At 43.2% G+C, this 10,578-nt stretch overlaps 1 protein-coding gene across 2 annotated transcripts in view; it reads left to right on the top strand.

Annotated features, from left to right (window-relative positions):
• Positions 1-6,286: 6,286 nt before the first annotated feature.
• Positions 6,287-10,578, top strand: part of CASS4 (Cas scaffold protein family member 4) — a 51,710-nt gene continuing 47,418 nt past the window's right edge. Inside the window, exon 1 of one of the 2 annotated variants that reach the window (XM_079979117.1) lies at positions 6,287-6,484. In XM_079979117.1, coding sequence (XP_079835243.1) covers positions 6,449-6,484 — 36 coding nt within the window. In that variant the 5' untranslated portion in view covers positions 6,287-6,448. Of the gene's footprint in view, positions 6,485-8,058; positions 8,362-10,578 lie in introns of those variants that run through there. The other variant, XM_079979118.1, reaches the window with a different exon arrangement.

The following is a 10,578-nucleotide window of genomic DNA, read 5'->3' as shown; positions in this document are numbered from 1 at the left end:
CGTCCAGTTTTTGTTGGGTCTCTAAAGGACATATCAAACAGTGTGGGAGTGACCCCTAAGAAGTCCCTGATGGTAATATTTTCACAATTACTAGTTCCTTAGTTATGACAATCTCTTCTCCGTACACACGTGTGAAGTTTAGAGCTAATTTCCACATGAAAGCTTTATGAGAATAGCATGGGAGATGAGATGTTACTTAGTTGTTATTAACGCCTATCAGAGATTGGCCAGAGACATTCCTGCTTGAATTAAATATAATTTTTTTGTAATACATGTCTAAGGAACACATAAGTGACAGTAATTGGTTCATTTTCTCATTTATAATGCTGTGTGTTACATTATAACCGTTTAAATAGACAGTGAAGTACTGCATATGCTGCTCTAGCATTCAGCTTCTTAGCCTTCTCAAGTTTTGCTTTTTAGGTTCTTTTGGCTAACTACTTTAAAGCACCAAAATACTCCTAAGAAGAAGTGAAACCTTTGTTGCACTGCATAAACAATACGAAAAACCAAAACCCATGTTGCTTTTTACACATCTCATTTAGCTTGTGCTCTGTTTTAGATGTCTTCCTTGATAGTTCTCAATTTCAAAGCAGTCTTGGATCCCAACTTTTAGATTACTGAGATTCATTTTCTCTAGGAAAATGTCAGCCAGCATCTCCAGTTTAAAAGGACATGTATTTTCATTAAGTGACTGTTTATATGCCTAGCAGTGTATAAAAGGGTTTTTTATTGTAATTTTGTTTTCATCTGGAGATTCATTTTAGATAACTTTCAGTTGCATTGCCTCGATTTGGCAAAATTAACCTCAAGACTTCTTAGGGTTGCTGTTCATTTTAGCTTTCTCCAAATGACAAGTTACCTTTGTAGGCCACTGACATTGGGTTCAAAATTCTCACTTGGATTTTCTTTGTTGCAATTGCAAATAATGCAACATATACACTTGTGTTCATCAGACAGCAGACAGATCATTATGTCCTGAATTGCCCACCCACTACATTGCAACACAAAATAAGATAATTTCTTTCTAGGATAGGCATACAAAGAGAAACGCAATAAATAATGAACTAAGTCTCCTATACAGCTGTTTCCTCAGATACACAATGTATTTCTTACTGGGATATGATGGTGCCTGCCATTCAAATAAGCAGATGGCATCCGTTGAAATCTTAATTATGTTAAAAGCTTTTCTCAAGTGTCAGCAGGACCCAATGTATTGAGAAGCTCGGACAAACTGGCATAGCCTACAGTACACAATTGATGGTGGTAAGAAAGTGAGTGAAGAGAAAAGGAGTATACAGGGGGCTGAAATGGTTGCTAAATTCTAGGTATTTTATGCGGGAAGGAGGCTGCCCCAGGTGACAGCTCCCAGTGTGATCCTTGCTGTATCTCCTGCATATAAATTAGAAAAGTCAGCAGCTGGTCCCTCTTTCTCTCCTCCTGCTTGCTCTCCTATCAGCCTGGCTTAACCAGATGTGCCCAGTAGCAAGGGGACAAAGCAAGGATGAGTCCTGGGGAGAAGTAAATCCAAGAATGAGATTAAGGGGGAGTGGAAGCTTTAAAATAAAACCCACCCATTGAAGACTGAGCACCTTGGCTTCCTTATGTGGTCATTCTCTTTATTTCCAACATTGAGCCAGTGTGGTGTAGTGATTAGGGTTGGACTAGGCCTTGGGAGACCAGGGTTCAAATGCCACTCAGCCATGAAACTCACTGGGTGACCTTGGGCCCCTCGCTGCCTCTCAGCCTAACCTACCCACACAGGCTTCTTGTGCAGATTAAATAAGGAGGCAAGAACCATGTATGCTGCTTTGAGCTTGGAGAAAAAGGTGGAATATAAATGGAATAGGGTAAAAATAATAAAAACGTTCAGGCATGAGTGGTGTTTGGTATGTAAGTCAAATGATACCATCCATGCACTAGTGGGAGGTGCCAGCAGGCATGGGTGCTCTGCTCTGCCTGGAGCAGGTAAGGAGAGGTACCAACTGCCACCATACGGATACTGTTTTGTACTGGAAGAAGCAAAGATCACCAGTGTCAAAGCAATGATTCTTCAACTTCATTGGACTGGTCATGTTCGGATGCCTGATTATCATCTTCCAAAGCAACTACTCTGTTCCGAATTTAAAAATGGTAAGCATAATGCAGGTGGTCAACAATAGAAGTTCAAAGACACTCTCAAGGCAAATCTTCAAGAATGTAGTATAAACACCAACAACTGGGAAATACTGGCCTGCAAGCTCTCCAGTTGAAGAACAGCCTCTACCAAATACCTCATGGACTTTGAAGATGCTCGAACTCAGGACGAAAGGGAGTAGTGAGCTAAGAGGAAGGCACACTTAGCAAACCCTCACCATGATCAATTCCTGCCTGGAAACCTATGTCCCCACTGTGGGACATGTGGATCCAGAATTGGCCTCCACAGTCACGGACTCATTGTTAAAACCATGTTTATGGAAGACAATCTTACTCGGCTACAAGTGATTGCCAAAGAAGAAGAAAATACTTTTGGGAAACCTCAACATGCAAAGTATTTGGCCGTGATATAGAATCATAGAATCATAGAGTTGGAAGAGACCACAAGGGCCATCGAGTTAAGATTGCTTGTTTATTAGCCTGGGCCTTACTACATTTTGTTAAAGTGCTTAATAAGAAACTCAGAATAAACAGAATTTCTAAGGAAGAAGCTTGTTTCACTATGGAATCATAGAATCATAGAGTTGGAAGAGACCACAAGGGCCATCGAGTCCAACCCCCTGCCAAGCAGGAAACACCATCAGAGCACTCCTGACATATGGTTGTCAAGCCTCTGCTTAAAGACCTCCAAAGAAGGAGACTCCACCACACTCCTTGGCAGCAAATTCCACTGTTGAACAGCTCTTACTGTCAGGAAGTTCTTCCTAATGTTTAGGTGGAATCTTTTTTCTTGTAGTTTGGAACCATCGCTCCGTGTCCGCTTCTCTGGAGCAGCAGAAAACAACCTTTCTCCCTCCTCTATGTGACATCCTTTTATATATTTGAACATGGCTATCATATCACCCCTTAACCTCCTCTTCTCCAGGCTAAACATGCCCAGCTCCCTTAGTCGTTCTTCATAAGGCATCGTTTCCAGGCCTTTGACCATTTTGGTTGCCCTCCTCTGGACACGTTCCAGTTTGTCAGTGTCCTTCTTGAACTGTGGTGCCCAGAACTGGACACAGTACTCCAGGTGAGGTCTGACCAGAGCAGAATACAGTGGCACTATTACTTCCCTTGATCTAGATGCTATACTCCTATTGATGCAGCCCAGAATTGCATTGGCTATGGAGAAGGTGTTCAGAGCAGGACCCAAGAACAGCAAGTCCACTTGGCAGGAGCTGGAAGTTGGAAGGCAGAGATGCAAGTGAGCAGTTGGTTCTCCATGGGGAGGAGAATCTGCCAGCACCTGAGGCCAGTCTCAGTCTACTAGCCTACAAAGAAGTGTGAAGGACCATGATGTGGGTGTATGAAACAAGGCCTCAAAGTGCACTGATATGTGCAAACCCCCCAACTGTGGTAAGCCAAGACTTCAGTTCAGAGGATGGTGAACATCTATTTGAGGATGATCATTATGATGACTCATTTGAAAACAAACAAGCTAGGCCATATATGTCCAAGGTAAACGAAACATTTCATTTGACATGTGAAACAGTGACGTTTCTTGCGAAGTTGCTTTAGTTGACAGTGACTTGCACAAGCAGAAAGCAGTGGGCCAGACCCAACTCTGGTGACATCTCATGGGGGGGGGGCATTGGTGTTGTCATTTGAGGTGACCCAATGTTTATTTTAGGCTGCCTGAGGACTGAGGTCATTGCTCATTAAAGTGCTTCGTGGGGGGGAAATACTTTTTGTCCCAAAGAATCTTGAAGGGGAGAGCTTTCCGGTGGTGGAGAATATATGATGTGGGGTATTATAAGTCATATTTTATAATTTTATAAACTATTTAGGGTATTTCCACAGCTCTTTGTCAAAAAAGGAACTAGGACCAGTAAACCAATAAAGTAAAATAAATCCCACATAAGACAGTGAGAATTCCAAGGTCACCACTTATTTTCCAACTGCTTGAGGTATAGATCTTGCAAAATAAATAAATAAATAAATTCAGCACACTTGGTACCAATTTACTATTTTGGGTGCTGTGGCTTATGCAGTAAGAGAGGAATCTTGAATCGGATTCAGACCTTGAAACAACAACCTATTGGAGGTGAATTGGCCAGAAGGGGTGGGGATTTTATTGCGCATGTGGGAATTGGCTGGATGCCCTTCTTGATTGATCACCCATTCTTTGTCTTGTCTACAGATATGAATGAGGTTGCTTTGCAGTAGTCTGAGGCCTGCTGCGAGAAAATAATAATTGGGTACTGTCTTTTGCATTCATACATCAGAGTGAGACCCAGGGAATTTAATGGGAATTACTTGTGAGTAATTGAATTGGGTTGTTAGCACTTATATAGGGCTTTTTTGGTACAGTATTCAAAATCCTTATAATTTGTTGTTTCGGTAATTTTTACAACCCATAATAAAGGAGCTAGGTCATTGAGGAGCTTCTACTACCCTTGTTACTGACTTTCAGGGAAATTTTTAAGCATCCCTGTTCATTCCTGCATTTAATATGAGGTAACTGTAAAATCATCAACTGAGAGTATGTGATTGGCCACCCACACCATGGGCAAATAGCTGAAGCACCAAACATGAGTCTCCCAGCACTACCTTCTGAAACCATTCTTCCAGGAAGGACTGGAACCACCACAAAACAGTGCCACTTAGTCCCATCCCAGCCATGAGAACCAGATTTATACCATGGTATTAAAAGTATTAAAAGCTGGTAAGAGGACCAACATGGCAACACTCCCCCCCCCCAAACTTACTCCCAGCATAAACTACCTACTAAGGGGACCAAAGCTGTCTCAGTCATATAAGTGGGCCTGAAACCAAATTGAAATGCAGAGCTGGCCCAGGATGTTTTGCTACTTGAGGCAAAACAGAAAACGGCACTGCCCACTAAAGCTACCTTTCCCAAAGCCCATCAAAGCTGCCACACTGAACGCACCACCACCTGCAGCAGGCAGAGAAGGAGGTGGGTGACAAGCCAAGGGTGCGGTGAGTGGCATGGACCCATATCTGCCACCTCTCCCAACTGTTCCCCAATCTGCTGCCTGAGGTGACTGCCTCAGGGGTGGGTTGGCCCTTTTGAAATCACTCTAGATGAACCACACAGAAAGACCTAGAGTGGAGATGCGGTCACATGCTCAAGCATTTTGGCTGAAAATGGAATACTGGAGGTTGCCTAGAAATTTCCCGACACAGTTGGATTCAGAGAGGTCTTACCAAGTCCTCATTTGGGCCGAGTGGAATAGTTGTGGAGAGATATTGTTCCCTCTAAAAGGTAAAGGGACCCCTGACCATTAGGTCCAGTCATGACCGACTCTGGGGTTGCGGCACTCATCTTGCTTTATTGGCTGAGGAAGCCGGCATACAGCTTCCAGGTCATGTGGCCAGCATGACTGAGCCACTTCTGGCGAACCAGAGCAGCGCACGGAAACGCCGTTTACCTTCCCACCGGAGCGGTACCTATTTATCTGCTTGCACTTTGACGGGCTTTCAAACTGCTAGGTTGGCAGGAGGAGGGACCGAGCAACGGGAGCTCACCCCGTCTCTGGGTTTTGAACCGCCAACCTTCTGATCAGCAAGTCCTAGGCTCTGTGGTTTAACCCACAGCGCCACCCGTGTCCCATTGATCCCTCTAGTTACCTGCTAACTGATCCTTGCTTTATTGGAACTCTCTGGGACTTCCCTCGGAGCAGACAAACTCATAATTTTGTTGGTAACGTTTTTCTCCTGCCCATCCCCTAACCTCCACCAAGAGACTTGTGTAAATTGCAACTGTGCTGTATATAAATCATTTGGGGTGGAATCAGTATGTTCCCCAGCTCCTGGTGGCATTTCCAGCTTTGTCCATCAAGAAAAATGCTCTTTTAAAAGATGTGACTGTTGTGTTGTCCCATTCTGGAAGTCAAGCACCTGATGCACAAAGTTTTTTAAAAGACGCCTGTAGCTAACAAGTCAGGCTGTTCCTCCTGTCATCCGTCTAAAATAGGAACCACAGGAAGATGAAGCAAAGCGAAAATATTGTGTGTGTTTTTCCTGTGTGTGGGTTATTTGCAGAAAGACTGTCATGAGAACAAACTTCACTTTGAAACTTGAGTCCCTTCTCTCATGCTTTGTACTGATTGTCTGTGGCTTTAGAAATTCCCTTTTTCCAGGAACATTTGTTCATTTTTCCGCACCAGTGCTTTCTGAAGAATATTATTTTGGATTCTTTTTCTTGAAATATATATATATATATTGTGACATACACAGAAGTTTGCAAAACGAAAGCTTTGATGGTTGATGATGATATAGGAAGGGGCAACAGTTATTGGTAACAACTATGGATAGAAATATTGGACGTAGCAGATTTGCAAAGGTAGGTCAGCAGAGAACAATGTGATGGAATTTAAGAGAGTAAAAGGTCAAGCCTATTGATGACTACTCAAAAGTAAGTTCTACACTGCAGCTTACTCCCATGTAAGTGTGAGGTTGAAACCCAATGCACACTTTCCTGGGAATAAACTACATTGGACTCAGTGGAACTTTTGAGTAAGCATGTATAAAATTAATTTGTATCCTTCCAATACCCACACATATGAGAGTGGCTTACCTCTGAGTAGACATATATAGGATTACACTGTAAGTCTGGTAGGATGCAATGAGGAAATCTAAATTATTATTTTATTGCCAATATGTTCAGAAACAAACAGGGCAGAAATGAACACAACTGCATTTGTCCTTGTACACTGGCCTAAGAAAAACTGTTGAAGAAATTCTCTTTGTAGTGGTTGTAGTTTGGAGTGCTCATGGTCACAGTTCCAGCCAGTGAACTATGCTCTCTTCTAACATGGGTTTTCTGTGGGGCAGGGGTCCCTCTCAAGAATCGGTCAGTCTTCTGTGGCCACTGAGTCCCCATTGGACTGCTTCAGGGAATTTCCCTCTTTGAGGGTTCTGCCCCCTCCCCAAAAGATTTTGCATACAGTGGTACCTCGGGTTAAGAACTCAATTCATTCTGGAGGTCTGTTCTTAACCTGAAACTGTTCTTAACCTGAGGTACCACTTTGGCTAATGGGGCCTCCCGCTGCTGCTGCTGCTGCGCCACCGGCCGATTTCTGTTCTCATCCTGAAGCAAAGTTCTTAACCTGAGGTACTATTTCTGGGTTAGCGGAGTCTGTAACCTGAAGTGTATGTAACCTGAAGCATCTGTAACCCGAGGTACCACTGTACTTCTGTAAACCTGGAGGTTCCCCATAGCCTGTCTTGCGTTAAAGGTAGTGCCATATTGGCACCGTAAAGTGAATATTTGCTAGTGTGTGTGTGTGCATTTTATTCTCAGAAATATTGTTTCTCTGAAAAGAGGAAGGTCTAATTCAAAAGACAAAGGAAAAGGGTGATGATGAGTAAAAGGAACCGGGGGCGGTGGGCGGGGGGGGGGTCATTGCACAGAACCGGTGCATGTTAAAAAGTGATTAAGCAGCAGATTCTAGCCAAGGAGACCAGATGGTCAATTTGAATAGCCGGGCCCCAGTGAAAGTATTTCATTTTCGTGGGGCTAATGTGCTTTGTTCTTTGCGATTCTCCTTCTCTGTGTGTGCCTCTAAAGCGATGCCATTACGAAGCCTTTGTTTTTGTAGTTTGAAGAGGGTTCAGTGAGGCAGTACAGTCTCGGTGGAGTGAGCTCGGATAATTCAAAGCCGCCACCATAGCCCAAGACCGAACCTTGAAACATCAGCTGGGTTCTTGCAAGCCTGCTGGAAAAACATCCTCAAAATCCGCCCTGCTCAGACATTATTTTTTGCATTATAGTCAGTGATGTGCTGTTTCTAAAATGTGGGAGATCTAAGAACAAGAACACTCTCTGTTTGGGCTTTTATTTCACCCCCTTCCTTTACCCCCTTGACACTAGAGGCACCAAAATCCTCTGGGGTGGCGGAGATCATGGGATGTCCTCATTTGCATGGAGATAACTACAAGCCAATTGCTGCGCTGGAAGGGAATTTGCTGCGCGATTAGCTCTTCGCCTTTCATCCCCGAGGGCTGCTCGCTTCACTCGAAAGCTACTTCCCCATGCAAGGAGGCTGCACAAAAGGTCTGCACGGAAACCTTGCCGGGCTGCAGACCAGCTTGATTGTTTGCCCCCTTTTGACAACAGAAAAAAAGAGAGACAGGAATAAGAGAGTCTATCTGGAGGGTGCGATTTGGATGATGGACGAGTAAAGGCTCCCAGCTAAAAACAGCAAAATGAAAGTCAACGTGAGTGTAGCGGACGTTTCCCTGAGCTCTGTTTTGTTTTCATGGGGATGGGGCATTGTTGTTTCTAAGCGGCATTTATTTGAAGATTTGGCTTATTTTTAAAATGAAATTATTTTATATGGTGTATCTACACTCTGGGGGCATCTCCTCTGTAGATGCTGTCATTGTTTTTCATGTCATTGGTGAATGCCGGTACTTTAAAATCGTGCATCTCTGCCCTCACCCTTCCCCGACGATTCAGTCCATAAACGAACATGCTTACTCATGTGTAAATTCCACAGAGCTCAGTTGGGCTTCCTCTCTAGTAAGAGTTCTTAGGGTTGCAGCTTTGATTTCTGAAAAGAAGAGAAGCTGATATATGCGAGAACGGAGAGGAGGTTTGTGTGTGTGATTGTTTTGGGGAGACAACCGCTCTTTGAATGCCCTTGCCCTCTTGTAGAAAAGATACGCTGTACTGATTGTGGGTGTTCAGTTGCTCCATTTTACTTTGATAATCTTTTAGATGAGTTGAAATGTATTTCTGAAGATCTGTGGCAATCAGAAATGCCTCACCCACCCTTTATTTTGAGAAAGACTACTTGTAACTGCTTGGGAGGAAGATAGGAAACTGCTTTGTACAGCATCATCAGAATACTGGTCCATCTAGCTCAGCACCGTCTCCTCTGACTTGTAGCGGCTCTCCAGGATTTCTGGGAGCAGTTTTTCCCAACTTTACCTGGAGACACTAAGGCTAGAACTTCTGAATTCAAGGCAGGTGCTCTACCAGGGAACTGTGGTCCTGAATCTGTCCAAATTGTCCCCAATATGATCTTTCTTTCACATAGACCATTTGCTGGGTGGACAGACTACTGCTTGCAGCTTACTGATCAGTTGTTGCAAAGAATGAGTATAGGAAGCTGCCTTGTACTGAGCCAGACCACTGGTCCCCCTAGCTTAGTATTGTCTTCACTGATGCACAAAAACTTTCTGACCCCACCCCCACCTCCATGCAACAAGATATATTGTATGCAAAATGTTGTGTGCATGTGTTTAAGTCCATTATTCTGGAGAGGGGATCCAGGCTTGCATCAGATTCTCAAAGGGGACTGTGACCCCCAAAAAGTTTAGGAACCACTGCTTTAGATGGTGAATTTATTAGAATGACAATCTATTGTCTTTTTTCTTTTTTGCATTTCATTTCCCTATTACTATTTCTGGGGTTAGCAGAGTCTGTAACCTGAAGCATCTGTAACCCGAGGTACCACTGTACTTGCCAATTTAGGGCAATGCTTCATATATTTGATGAAGTGGACTTTAGTCTATGAAAACATACACCATAATAAATTTAAGATGCTGCAAGTCTCTTTTATAATTTTATTCTACGGGATTTACTGGCAAGGAAGAATGCACAAGTTTGCTGCCATAAAGTGAAAAGTAAATAGCAAACATTTACAGATCTACAGTATTCCAACGCAGCCTTTTAACTGCAAACTTTTAAAACTGTTACGTGCCAGTCTGTCTTTAAATGGGTCTTGTCAAACATAAAGTGATGGCAGTTCAGGGTGCTGTTTCAGTTTGACTTGTCTGGAAATCTCAGCAAGGACTTTGTGTTTGTTTGCTCATAGCTGAGCAGCTTAAACAGCAACTTCTGTCCACTCCAGAGGAGTAGCTATGTTGCAGTGAAACAATAAATAATCTTGTGGCACCTAAAAGTCTCAGGTCACATCCATACCATCATTTAAAGCAAGTTTAACATGCATAGCTCCCCCAAGGAATCCTGGGAACTAAAGGGTGCTGGGAATTGTAGTTCTGGGAGGAGTAAATTACAGTTCCCAGGATTCTTTGGAGAAAACCATGTGTTATGGTGTGGATGTGAACCTAACATATTTATTGTGTAATAAGCTTTTGTGGACTACAAAACCCAGTGTGTCAGATGCTGAAGGGTTATCCGTGCTAAACTAATATCCATACTTTGAAGCAGAAAAATGGTGTCAGGGGGTTGTAAATACTAGAGTCATGAATTACAAAGGGAAGCATTAGATCTGTGGCATTTTTATGGAATGCCCAAATGTATACAAGACAAGAACGGGTCGACCCATTCACCACAGCAGGCATGGCGATAATACAATAATGCAATATGATGCTGTTGATGTGATAATCGCTCAAGATAATGCCATCTTTCTAGCTATACTGTGGTAATTTAATAAGGACATGTTGTGGGAAAGAGGCCCGCAATCT

This window comes from Podarcis cretensis (assembly GCF_951804945.1).
Source record: "Podarcis cretensis genome assembly, chromosome: 6".
Classification (NCBI taxonomy): domain Eukaryota; kingdom Metazoa; phylum Chordata; class Lepidosauria; order Squamata; family Lacertidae; genus Podarcis; species Podarcis cretensis.
This window is presented reverse-complemented; position numbering and strand designations above follow the sequence as displayed.